The 13,579-nt window shown below is 46.2% G+C and overlaps 2 protein-coding genes across 2 annotated transcripts in view; both read left to right on the top strand.

The window, feature by feature from the left end:
- LOC146182049 (gastric triacylglycerol lipase-like) overlaps window positions 1–4,664 on the top strand; it is a 31,661-nt gene extending 26,997 nt beyond the window's left edge. Inside the window, exons 8-10 of the mRNA XM_084575591.1 lie at window positions 514–585; window positions 3,027–3,095; window positions 4,164–4,664. Of these exons, the coding sequence (XP_084431717.1) occupies window positions 514–585; window positions 3,027–3,095; window positions 4,164–4,412 (390 nt within the window). The 3' untranslated portion in view covers window positions 4,413–4,664. The remainder of the gene's footprint in view (window positions 1–513; window positions 586–3,026; window positions 3,096–4,163) is intronic.
- A 7,681-nt stretch (window positions 4,665–12,345) lies between these two features.
- The window catches only part of LOC146182048 (uncharacterized), a 14,655-nt gene continuing 13,421 nt past the window's right edge, over window positions 12,346–13,579 (top strand). The window contains exon 1 of the mRNA XM_084575590.1: window positions 12,346–12,396. Coding sequence (XP_084431716.1) covers window positions 12,346–12,396 — 51 coding nt within the window. The remainder of the gene's footprint in view (window positions 12,397–13,579) is intronic.

Raw genomic sequence — 13,579 nt, 5'->3', positions numbered from 1 at the left:
TTTTTTTTTTTAAGAAGAAGACTTTCTAAATAAACTATAAATTTTTAACTCATTTGTCTCGCCTTTTCCAACACGAACAAATTTAAACCTTGTTCTTAGAACATGATTGCCTCAGTTGCTTATGCGCAATAAAACACAACACAATGCTTAATTTTTGTTTGCGTTTTATTAACCACTCATAACTTTCGAACTATCAGGAAACTCGATGCCGAAAACAGGCAATTCCTTCACGATGGCGAGCGGGATAGCTGAACAGCGGCAGTTCTCATAGCCTGTCCCCCTGAATTATACGGGGAAAAGTAAGCGCAAAAAAAGACAAACACAAGAGAGGAGACAGGACAAGCGCGTTGTCCTGTCTCCTCTCTTGTGTTTGTCTTTTTTTGCGCTTACTTTTCCCCGTACGATCATGAACCAACTAGCCCAGCAACAAGTTTTACTTCAGTATCTCCCCCTGAATTAGGCTGTATTGTGGTACTTGGATTGCCTATATATCTTCTCGTGATGCCATTTCAGAGCCGATTGCACGTCTACCTGCACCAGATTCCTGCCGGGACGTCATGGAAGAACATGCTGCATTTTGCCCAGGCAAGAGCTGACGTTACTGCTTTTGGAGTCGGAAAGAAATTAGTGCGCAGCACCTTTTGAGTTTAGTGGTAAAGTATTTCAAGGCATTTCGTTCATCGCAGTCAAAACTGCAGTTCAGTACATGCAACTTTTTGCTCTGTCGCTGGACTGAAACCAATGTCACGTCTCGTTCACATTTCTGTACACAAACGCCTGACCTGGTTCGACCTCGGGTTTTGGCTATTTCATGGCGGTCATGCGTAAAAAAAAAAAAAAAGTGTTTCTGTTTGCGTACCCGTTTATAAAGGTAGCCTTCCGCTCAAAATAATTTTTGTTTCCTTCAGCGTATGCCACTGAGTCTGACACTAGTATTAGCTGTTTGTTATATAAACAGGGCGGATTAGACGCTTCTAACGGTACCATAACAAGGGGGGATGCTTAACTTCGTAAGCATTCAAATTAAGTTTTTGCCATGGTAACATTCCTTGATAATGACAAGTCATCGATCGCGCATGAAGGGTAGGCTGCTGCCTGTGGTGCACTGAAGTCTTGGCTGTGAGAAAGTTATACGCTCTGAGAGCTCATAATCTATAAAGCAGTAACGAACCTGGTGATTCAGCGTAGAGCGAAACTGTTAAAAGCGCACGTTACCTCGTTGTATAGTTTCGCATCGCCGACAACCGCAGCGCACCTACTTGTCTTGGTTGCCAGGTGGCAAAGTGGGCAGTCAACCCTCTTTACATTTAAGGAAGAGAGAAAGTGGAAGATGGTGGGAGGTCGCGGGTGGCCTATAGTCGAGCACAACTCAAGTCTGCAAAAACCGCCACACACAATTCCTCTGTGATAAAAAGCAGTCCGCTACTAAGGCTTTTTAAGTTGAATTAGAAAAAGCTCATCAGACCAAGTTTTAGCTCAAGAAATAATTTCGACGCCTTTGGGTTCTTCGGTATGATCGAATTTCAAAAAACTGGTTTGATTACTGTTCAGCGGAGTAATACACACCCCGCGTATCGTTCATAGATAGTAACTACTGCCTTTTTTTTAATTCTACCCTATTATAAAGACTAGGGCGTCCTACTCGGCTGTGGGAGGTGGTTGATTCGAAACCCACCGCCGAACGCTAGTCAGTAAAATTGGGTACAAGCGCCCCCCGGTTCGTGATCTGGTTTTCTTATGGGTGTGCGCTCTGAAAAGGCTCCGCAAATTCGGCTGCGTCCTTTCGGGGGCAAATCAAGTTTCGTAAACCTCATTCCGGCAGAGATGGTTCGAGTTAACACACGCGGGTGCGAGATTGTATGCTTTATTTAGCGTGTATGAACAGAGGAACGGGTGAGCGATATTTCGAAAGAAGTTCAGTTCAGTTGTAGGGTACCTCTGCAGTACTGGAAAAGTCCAGACCTCAATTTGTGAGAACAAAATCTTGTTTCAAAAGTATCTATTTCTCTTCAGTAATACTTTGGGTTGCACTAAATACCTCTAACGATTCGCCTCACAGACTCATAACAAATTCCTGTCAGTTCTTTTTTTTTTTTTTTTAATCATCACCCCCTTCCGCCCATTTGGAGACCGACGAATCAATTTCTCCGGAGTATGGGCGAGTTTTCGCGTTTTAGAGCGCGCAGCTCTTATGCGCCCGTTCAGCTTAACCACCGGGCATCGCCTCAACTCCCGCCGCTTGAGGAACTGGAACCAAATCCGGCCATTACCTACAAAGAAGTTGCTGACTTGTACAAAACTCGACACTGTCTTTTTCACCCCCCGCTAAAGGACTAACTAAAACTGAGGAGCGCTGGCTCCTTCGTTTATACACCAATACAGTTCTGTGCCCGGCAGTACTGCAGTATTTCAAACCGGCTTTTAATGGCGAATGCCCGCACAGTGGGTGCGCATTTTCAGATGTGTACCATATGGTGTGGGCTTGACCCTCTAACCCCGCTTACTCCCCTTTCCCTTCACCCACCCGAGAGAGCTGGGAGGCTGCCCTGCTCGGCTGCTCTACCTTGGAGAGCCAACGTGCTCTCGTGGCTAGGGCTCGAGCTGCCGCGGAAGCCACAGGAGTCCCGGACTAGGGGCCCCTCCTAAACTTTGTAAGAGGCTGGCCCTTAAGGCCTGCCTCCCACCTTTTTTTTTTCTCTCTCTCTCATGTAGATATTATCTAATAAATGTTTTTCACCACCACCATTACCCGTTCAGCGTTTCGGCTGCGTCGGCGTTGGGGCCGCTGCCGGTGTAACAGAGAAAAAGAGTCACGAGGCAAGAAAATTTCTTAGAAAAACCCCGAACTCTGCACCGTTACTCGTGGATCTTATTTTAGAAAGTTTCTTTGGCCGCGAGAAAAATAGAGTGATTTGTAACTATTTTAGCTCAGTATATCGCAAAAAGACATAAATATAAATGTGCTCAAATCCCGCATTAGTCAGTATCATGACAGTCCTTACCATTTTTCTTTAATTTCATCGCAGATCGTCAGGACCGGCAAGTTCTGCAAGTACAGCTACGGAGCCGACCAGAATGTGAAGCGATACGGTCAGGTCAGCATCAACTACAGCTTCTCTGCTGCAATGCGGCTTCTGTAACAAAATAATTACTGATAAACTGATGTAACCACAAATTCTTTTAAAAGCGCCACGCAGGAGTAAAAAAAAAAAAAAAAAAAAGATGAATTGATTTTGAAGCGAAAGCGTCACAGGTGGAACATTCTGTTTTCTTTCAGAAATTTCCCAAAGTAACCGGAATGTTAAAAACCTATACAGTTTTAACTAAACCAAATGCTTTTTACTGGGGAGCATAATACCCAGAAATGTGGCGCAACAAACACAAACACATGCGAAGAGGCACACTACCAACTATAATATTTCTTGGCAACAAAGCCACATAACGTAGCCACAAAAACTCTGTTGTCTGGGTCACTAGACGCCATGTCTCCTTCAATTTTCTTTCCGCAACCCACGCAGGGTGTAATGCGTAACATATAATACGAATCCAGTCTTTAAAAATCCGAATTTGTCTCCATAACTCTGATTTCAAAATTCGGCAAATCCTCCTAACATGACCAACAGACGGCTGAATCACACCAAACAAAACACTCACTTCTGCTGGAACCAATCCCTTTCGCAAACAAAGTAATGCATCTTGCCCGGCATGCCGAAGAAGTGATCCGAGCGATGAGCACATGTACTTGAGCGTAGGTAGGATGAGAACACATAAAAGGGCCCACAGTACAAGAAAGGTATCTCAAAATAACAGCTTGAGGGGCTAGTTGCTGCTGCATATTACAGTTGGTAGTGTGCGCGTGTGTTGTGTCTCTTCGCATGTGTTTGTGTTCGTTGCGCCACATTTCTGGGTATTATGCAGCACCAACTAGCCCCTCAAGCTGTTATTTTGAGTTACTGGGGAGCATCGAGACTTTCCAGTGCCCACATCTAACGAGTGACCGAACGCTTTGCGCACCGCATCTTCATTTGTCTGTGAATACTTTCGGCTAGATAGTGAAGGAAAGAGGCTGAAAAGGAACTTCTTTCCTTGAAAACTACCGTATACATTTTTCCAGTGCACCCCCTTCTAAAGAACTTAAGGTTTATCTCTCTTCCTTCTTGCAGGCTATGCCTCCCTGCTACACACTGGAGAAAGTACGTGTTCCTGTGGCCATATTCTGGGGTCATGGAGACACGCTGTCCACACCGCGGGATATTGACCAGATCCGGGCCCGCGTTTCTACCATAGTCGTGGACGAGCGCGTCGGATCCAAACCGTTTAATCATATGGACTTCCTCTACGGCATCGACGCACGGACCGTTCTCCACGACAGGGTCGTTCGGTTGTTTCGGCAGTATTACGAATCCTGTTAATTCATCGTACCAGACAGGTGGTAAAGTGAGGTGAGGGGGTTGTGCTACACTCGTGTAGCGCCATCACGCTACTCCCATGGTTACTTGTACTCATTGGTGGGTTCTTGATAATACAATTGGCACATTATTTTCACTTTATACTTGCGCGAAAGACTCTAAAAGTTAAACCTATACAACATTAATCACAAAGAAAAAAATGTTCTAACTCTGCAACTTTTTACAGCTGTAAAAGTTTAAGGATTAAGGCTGATAAAGGTGTACTTGCGATAATTTTGTATCGTTTCATCTGTTGTACATGCTGGAGGAGGAGGAGGAAACAACTTTATTTAACGCATTGCATTAAGCGTTAAGAATGTCCTGGGCCAGGGTCACCAAGGCCAACTGATCTTGCAGCTGGTCAGAGGCTAACCAAGCCCGCCACGTCGGGGGAGAAGGGTGTGGAAAGTGAGGAGATTGGAGGGCGACAGGGCATGAAAAGATGCAATGCTCCTAGTTTGCATAGTGTTCTGGGCAATTTGAGCATGCAGGGAAATATATGTACATGCTGTGTTTTACCACTTGCAGCACATACTGGCAGAGTCGTTTCCTGCGCGCACTATGGTTTGATGTTATTTTTCTTGTTTCTAGTGCGCGCGTCGGTCGATACGCGTGAGAAACTCGATTCTCGGGGCCGTTGACAGTTTAGTGCCCGGCCCGTTCCCGGCGTCCAAGCGGACACCCTAAACCGGCGGAGAAGGCAACGCTCGCCCTAGACAGAGTCAGTGGGTAGTGCGATAGCGGACTTACCTTCGCTCGAAAGATAAACAGCGCAACCGTCCACTTTCGCATGATTTTCCATCAGTTATTTTGCCTGGAGTTAACGTGGAAGCTAACCAAGAGAGTTCTACTTAAGTTGAGGACAACCCAGAGGGCTATTGAACGAAAAATGGTAGGGGTAACATTAAGAGATAGAAAGCGTGCAGAGTGGGTCAGAGAAATAACTCAAGTTACTGACATTCTAGTGGAAATTAAGAAGAAGAAATGGACATGGGCAGGACATGTAGTGCGAACAGAGGATAACCGATGGTCTCTTAGGGTAACAAACTGGATTCCAAGGGAAGAAAAGCGTAGCAGGGGGCGGCAGAAAGTTAGGTGGGCGGATGAGGTTAAGAGGTTCGCAGGGGTCAAGTGGATGCAGCTAGCACAGAACCGGGTTAATTGGAGAAATATGGGAGAGGCCTTCGCCCTGCAGTGGGTATAATCAGGTTGATGATGATGATGATGATTTTTCCAACTTAGGCTCAGTAAGCACGAAGCACGCTGCAGCTCTATCTGCACCGCGTGATATCGCTGCCTCAGACACCGAGTTTCAGCACAGTGCTACACCGTGTGCAACACAAAGGGATCAGGCATTTCATTTCATATGTGAGTACTATTTTTTGCACTTCAATGGGCGTATCTAGTCCCCATCTGCTTTTCTTTATACCGGCGGTATTTCTACAGATTTTCACGTCTCGCTGGTCAAGGCTCGCCACTACCTTGAACAACCTTCTATCTCACATAATCGACTAAACTTGTCAAATGAACTAGAAGATAACTATCAATATTGAATTGCATCACAGCACCGTTCTACGCACCGCATCGCGCTGCACGTACTGTTATCTGCGATGCACGCTGTGGCCACCATAGTCCCCGCTTTGCCAACGTTTCCAGGTTAATTTGCGCTACATATGATCCACAAGTCACGTGGAAAGGGCTGGATACCATGCGCGAAGTACCATCATGGCTCCAGCTGGCTGGGACCATCATGGTACACAAGGTGTCGAACCGAAACTAGAGCCGAACCGAAAACCGGAACCGAACCAGAATTTTTTTCGCCATTTTGGAACTGAACCTGAACAGGAACAAATTGGAGGGACCGTTTCGAACTGGTTCGCGATACGGCTCCGATCCACTTTTACTGGCAACTTACCTTAACTGTTTTTTTTTCTCGCTACAGAACAAATATTTATTTATTTATTTCCTCAAAGGTCTCGGTTGAGACATTACATGAGGGAGACATTACATAATTTTCTTTTATCGCTGCTTGTAAAACGCCTTTTCACTTATTTCCAAAGCGTCACTACACAACGCAAACATCATAACCGTACTGAAGAACTGGCCCTTGCAAAAAGATGACGAGAACGAAGGGAAATATATTGGCGTATGCATAGAGCCAATCTGGTGTCGGGCTATCGTTTCATTCCGAACACGGGCGGCCGCTGCGCTACGCAATGCCTTACGGAGACAGTTGCCCCACGACAGTTGCCCCAAGAGCCTTCTTTGGCAGTGAGTGAGCCCCCCCCCCCCCCCCTCACACACACATTTAGATAAATAAATATATAACCACGTACGACTCAAGAACGAAATGAATTTGTTAAAAAAAGTCGCAAATCAATTTATTTTCCTATCGTTCTACGACATCGCAATGAGTTACGTGGAAAGTGCATAGCAGCCGTATACAATGCGACGTCAGCAGATGGAATTTGGTTGACCAAGACTTCAGAATGATAAGCCGACGCTACTGGGAAGAAGGTCGCCTTGGGGGGCATGGGCCCAAGGTGGCCCACCTTGACCCATGGTGGCCGTCATCTTGGGTGGCATCACGTTACCTAGGGTGGCCCGCAAAGTGTGATACCTTCTGCGAATGACATTATTAGCCATTAAAGGCTTTCGCCACCTCAATTATATATGCATGTGCATTTGTTTTTTAGGAAATTGCTGTTTCGCTACTTTCACACGTTACACTCCGCGAAAGGCTTTGGCGAAGGGAGCGTTGCATCTAGACAACGTGTGTCAATGCTGGGCACTGTTTCTAATAGTAACTGTTTCTAATAGATCAAACTCGTTTTATTTCAGCCAGTATAACCACCGCCACCACTTCTGCTGATCCAAAGCACCTTCTCTTAGTGGAAGGGCGCGCGAAGCGGCTAAGCATTCCGCCGGAGGGGCTTGCATTAATTAATGGGGATTTTTTCATTTTTAGATTGGTATAGCTAACCTTTCGTCCTCGTTAGTGTTGTAGTTAGGTCGATTTAAGCCGAGCGTTCGACTAGACGCCTTTTTTTACTATAAGCGGTTGTCGTGTGGCTTTTTCACGTGTCTCCATTTTTTTACGCTGGGGTTTACATCATGAACCAATATTAACAGGCCCAACTGCTCGCCTTCTTTTGGAACATTAGCTTGAATGCACTCTCCTGAAGTGACTTTCCCTCTCAAATCAACGATTTTTATTTTTGTTTTTTTTTTTTATTAAGAATTTCCTGCATCCCTTTTGAGCAGTGAGTGAACTCCAACCATCTTGAGAGTAAAGCTTTAGGGAGTAAAGGAAAAGTAAAGTAGTGGCTGGCGACCCTCTCTGCCGCTCCCGAGAATAAATGAGGCGGAGAGCATCATTTGAGGGACCTAAATGAGAGGGAGAAGAGGGCGGAGGAGGTGAAGGGTGTCTGTTCCTGGCTCTACGGGGCTGGGACTGTAGGTCAACGCCGCTTGCAGCTGGGGCTAGCCAGCCACCGAATTTTTATCTGTTGTAGGCCGTCATTGCACCCGCCACCGCTTCGGTGGTGAACGACGGCTGTTGTTGCGGCGCGCGTCTTTCTCTCACTCTTCTTTTTCTTTCTTCTCTATTTTCTGTTCTGTCCGCACGAGGCAGCAGAGGTGGCTCAACTACAGAGCCAGCAGCAGGCCTGTGCATCTTTTTTCCTTCTTCCTACAGCCACAACAACAACAGCAGAGGTCTAAATTTTTCAAGTTCCCTCATCTTTCTGACTTTGTGCGTTGTATATCTATAGCGGGAAATAAGAGAACATTACCCCATGGCGTAAATGGTTAGTGATAGTTTCAAACATTCACAAATAACATTTTGAACGAGCAGACGGAAACGTATGTGTCAAAAGCAAGTTCCCCGTGTGTAAACATTTGTGTTTTGGATTTATGCGTACAACATCAATGAAAATAGATCACCTGCTCATACGTGCTCGCTCTACACAGCATACATACTATGAACAGGAGGCTAACCGACGTGGTTGCCTCGATTTTTTTTTTTTTTTGCAAGACGTAGGCCCTCTGGCTTCCTTTTTGTTGTATTCATCAGTCCTAATTCAGTATTCAATTACTACTCTGTCCCTAGACAAAATTTGTCTTCCTTATGCATTCCATTCCTGCTGCGTAAATAGGTTTGAAGTTTAGTTTAAATTTATGCTCAATTTATTCCTTCTGGATTTCATTCATTCAGTAAACCTGCTCACACATGCATAATTTATTTCATGTCTTGTGCTGTACCAAAGACATCAGAACGCGTTTGACTTTGATAACACTCACGGCATCGATGTTCATGGGCCACTCCACTGTTGTACCTGCGTGGCACTAGGGGACAAGGAGGAGACCAATCCCACACTCAGGGTATGTGTCATGTGTAATGATGGAAGATGAACCATTTTTCAAGAAGCCAACGATAACTAATTTAATACACTAATTCAGCATCTGTAGGATATTTGGCAGTCCACACTGAACCCTGGCCGATCCCCCTTCGTGGGTATGTGTCATTTATCAAGGCAGAAGAAGAAGAACTCCTTCCTTGAACCACACATTGTGAACGTTCGGCCTGGGTGTCCTCAGCCCTGGCACACTCGTTTTTTGGCAGCGTGCATCGTCACAGCAGTGTCCTGGTAAGTGTTGCGAGACGATGGCAACTGAAAACATCGACACGACTGAACGATTCATCGAAACTTGTGCACTATGCATGCATCTCGGAGGAACGTAGTTTTATTCTGATGTTGACCTATAGCTTTGACGCAGCAGGTGTAATCGGCCAGCAACGTGCACTTTTGTTTGTTTACTTTCAAGAGATAAGCCCCTGCGTTCTCGAAACAAATGATCGAGTAAGCTGCAAGTGACCAATCAGGCTCGCAATTGTGCGAGGCTCTGTCAACGTTTCAACGCCAGCGGAAAATTAGTTGTGGTTTAACTCTAGTTAACCCTAGTTGAATTGCGATAGCACCGGCGGAAGCTTCTTTTGCCGGCTACATTATTCCCCTATCACGTCCTTTCAGTGTAAGGGCCTACATTATTGGAGACACTTAAGCTCATCCTTTAAGAGTATGACAAGAGAGCGTAATATAGATAGAAGGATTTATTGAAAGGAAAAGGCAGAGAGATTGGCCGGAATAATTCAAATCTGGCCTGCTACTCTGCACTGGGGAAGGGGAATGAGAGGAGAAAGAAGATCATGATGGGTGAAGATGTGGGAGAAGGCATATGAAATACGTATCTACAGGCACAGTGGCTTGCTTTACAAGCACGAATCAAGTCCGCTGGCGCACAAAAAACGGCAAAGAGCACGCACTGTCTAGACACCCTTCCCCTTGTCCTGCCAAGCGCCCAGCAGCAGTTCCTCCGACAGAGGCCTCATGTCCAAATGCTTCAAGAAAGCTGCTAGAGAGCATAAGCTACCAGCCCACATATAAATGAGAATGGTTCAATGCTGCTAAACCGAATGTGGAGCGAAAGCATTAGCTGCCGGTAACCGAGCGATATTCTTCTTCTTCTTCCCCCTCCTCCTCCTTCTTCTTCTTCTTGTTCTTCTTCGCGGCTGTTCAAGGTCAGCCGTGGCGACCGGCCGTGAGCTACGCGATGGCTCGAAACCTGGCGCAGTATTGCTATCGGAATAAATTTCATGCGTTCAGTTGTCAATTGGCAGCCAAACCTTCGACTGTTTTTTTTTCCCCCTATCACCTCATCATTCCGTCCTGAGGCTGCGTTCAGCACACACTGGCTTCTACATACGCGCATGTAGGTTCCTACGCGTGCACTTAGGGCAGTTGCACATGCGTTGCGCGTGGCGTCACGGGTAGCAGTACTGTGAAGGTCAAGGATCTGCTTCCACAGTGTACATCGGAGCAGGGGGTGATGAGCGTAATAAGTAAAATGTGCAGGTTTCCGCCGTGCCTCATTTCTCACACATGGCGGTGCAAACCGTGTGTACAGATCGAATGGTCTTTAGACCATTATTCATTTTCTTTGACGCTTTCTTGTATGTGTGACACCTTGTGGATGTGGCACTAGCGTGCTAGCCTAGATAAATATAGCTATGCTGGATGACGTCATAGTATCGTGGTATCCCACGGAATGTCGCGGACACTTCTCGCGAACGCACAGATCGAGTCATGAGCCAGTAAAGGTTTCCGCCCTAAAATGGCAAGGAGGACGCTACCATGCTGTCTGACATTTCATAAAGAAAACACGTTGTAAGGCAGGTGGCACAATGCAACATTGAGACGTCAGAGTTCCGCGCATTCTGAACGAGCATTATGTTTCATTGGTCTCGTGGCGTATGTTTTTGAAGGCTCTAAAATAATGAAATGAATCAGTTATGTGAATGCAACCTTTTACACAACGCTAACAGTACGTCTTAGCCGTAAAGCCATAGGACTAAGACGAAAGTGCGTTTCACTGATGTGCATTTTCATAACAGCCTCCCGGAAAGTAAATCCTTCCATTTATCTAGCGAAATGATGAAAATTAGAATTTTCTTTCCGTATCGATGGGAGTGATTAGTTTCTATTGCGTCAGACTGCTGAGACAGTCCTGGGATCGACATCCGGTTGCGGCGGCCGCATTTCGTTAGAGGCGAGACTAAAAACGCCCGTGTACTGGTTAGCCGGGGACTCTGTACTGCATCATTTCTCACAGTCAATGCGCAGCTTTAGGGCAGTAATAATCACTTGTTATTGGGAAAAGAAAGACGAACTGTCCCACTTCTCAGTGGACAACTGACCCGCACCAGGGGAAGGGATGTTCAAGGAAGTGAGAGGAGGAAGAGGTTATATAAGGGAGGGTTCCGGTTAAATTGCGACTTCGTGGATTTGTTTAGTGTAAGCTGGTGACGTAACCACATCACATGGGCCGGCCCCTTTCGTGTTAAATGTGCACAGGACACCATCGATAAATTACTGAATTATAAATGAAATACAAAGACGGTACTTTGATCGACTGCTAAACATGTGTTTGCAAGTTAAAAAAAAAAAAGGTATAATATAGACAAAAATGCGCTAGAGATTTTCCCTCAACGATGGTAACCACATCCTAATTTCGTTCGTACAAAAAAATGTATGGCTTTTTCTTGACGTGTTATAGTGTTCTTAAGAATTTGGCAGCGCAAATAAGCATTTGTTTCTTGGAAAAAATTTCACACCGTTGCAAGATTGAAGCTAGTGACGCCTGCATCGCAATTGACTGCGAGCACCTTTGCGGAGAAAATGGCATGGTGTAGCTTGGCCGTGCCACAAAATGCCGCGTGGACGCATCGCTCCTCCCCTGCTACATAGGCCGGTGGTGGCAATCTTCTTCATTTTTCTTTATTTTCGTACTTCATTCTTTAAGTTTTGAAGATTTATTTATAAAATTTGTTTTTTTTTTTTGTTTGTTTTCAGTAAAACTAGCTTATTTGGCGTTAGAGGTAACCTAGAGATACAGATAAACAAAAATTGTCCTTAGTCTCCTTTTATAAGCCTCAGATGTCATACCCCGAATTCTATCGCAGATTCAAGCCCGTACTCTTGCTCTCCATCATAAATTGTGTGATCCCAATTAATGTAATAGATGCAATAGGTAAACAGCGCTGCAGAACAGAGCAGAGTGACTCGCCTGCGACTCTCCCTCGTGCCCTGTTCCTCAAACACCAAACAAGCTACCTCAAACCTTCACCTTGTTGAACAAAATCGAAGGCAAGATACGAACTCTCTCAAGGTCCTGGCAGGCGTACCTTACAAGTCTCCGCTGTATGGCGCAGGAAACTCCAGCGGGGGTATCGATGACAGCTCCGGTCGTCTTCGGCGAACTCCTGCTCCTCGCGTTGTGTGCCCCGCGTCCAGCCCTCTCCTTCTCAAAAGGGCCTCCGCTGAGTGCTTGCAAGGAGATGACGCCCAGGCATAATGTGGGGCCCACCTTCACGCACCACAGTTTTCAGGCGAGACGCATATGATCTCGCGTGTGTGTGTGTGTGTGTGTGTGTGTGTGTGTGTGTGTGTGTGTGTGTGTGTGTGTGTGTGTGTGTGTGTGTGTGTGTGTGTGTGTGTGTGTGTGTGTGTGTGTGTGTGTGTGTGTGTGTGTGTGTGTTTTCTGTGGAAAGCAAGGGACACACATAAAGCAACATTTTTACCAGACCATTGACTCGCACATTGTACTTCAAGCTAGTAGTACACGGTTGGTTTGTGGGGTTTAACGTCCCAAAGCGACTCAGGCTATGAGAGACGCCGTAGTGTATGACTCCTGGAAATTTCGACCACCTGGGGTTCTTTAACGTGAACTTAAATCGTACAGCACACGGGCGCCTTGCTTTTCGCCCCCATCGAAAAGCGGCCGCCGAGGCCGGGATTCGATCCCGCGTCCTTGGGAACAGTAGTCGAGCGCCGTAACCACTGCGCCACCCCGGCGGGGGAGTAGTACACAGTTACAATCCGCCGTTGTGAGTTGTGATCCAATCCCAAAAGGCTATCCGATAGAGATCCGCCCATTCTCCAAGCTATTGTAATGCCAGTACGGTTTAGTCTTCCAAAATGCAGGGCGAATTACTTCACCCCGCCACGTTGGCAGCCTGTGCACTTTTCTAAACTAAACTTCTTTTATCCCGGCCTCGGCGGCCGCTTTTCGATGGAGGCGAAAAGCAAGGCGCCCGTGTGCTGTGCGATGTCAGTGCACGTTAAAGAACCCCAGGTGGTCGAAATTTCCGGAGTCCTCCACTACGGCGTCTCTCATAGCCTGAGTCGCTTTGAGACGTTAAACCCCACAAACCAAACCAAACTAAACTTCTTTTATCCCTGTTCGGATTAATAAAGACGATTTAAATGAGTTGTCAACGACTAATCAGATGCGCTCCGGTGGGTGAGTCGCACGGCATTCGACTGCTGATCTCAAGCTAACGGAGTACAGTCCTGACAGCGGCAGCCACATTTCGATCAGTGTGAATTACAAATATCGCAGTGTGTTTTACGATGACATTGCACGTGACAGAAATTCTTGTGGTCGAAAGTAGTTCTGAAATCAGCCAACACTACCGCGTCCCCCGCGTGAAGCTTCAGGACGTCAAACCCAACGTAACTATAATCCATGTTATGTCATTATACTGTGGACACCGTCGCTATCATGAGGCC

This window comes from Amblyomma maculatum, chromosome 8, assembly GCF_055883805.1.
Source record: "Amblyomma maculatum isolate TAMU_Amacu chromosome 8, ASM5588380v1, whole genome shotgun sequence".
Lineage (NCBI taxonomy): Eukaryota > Metazoa > Arthropoda > Arachnida > Ixodida > Ixodidae > Amblyomma > Amblyomma maculatum.
Note: the sequence above shows the minus strand (reverse complement) of the source record. Positions and strands in the feature narration are given on the sequence as shown.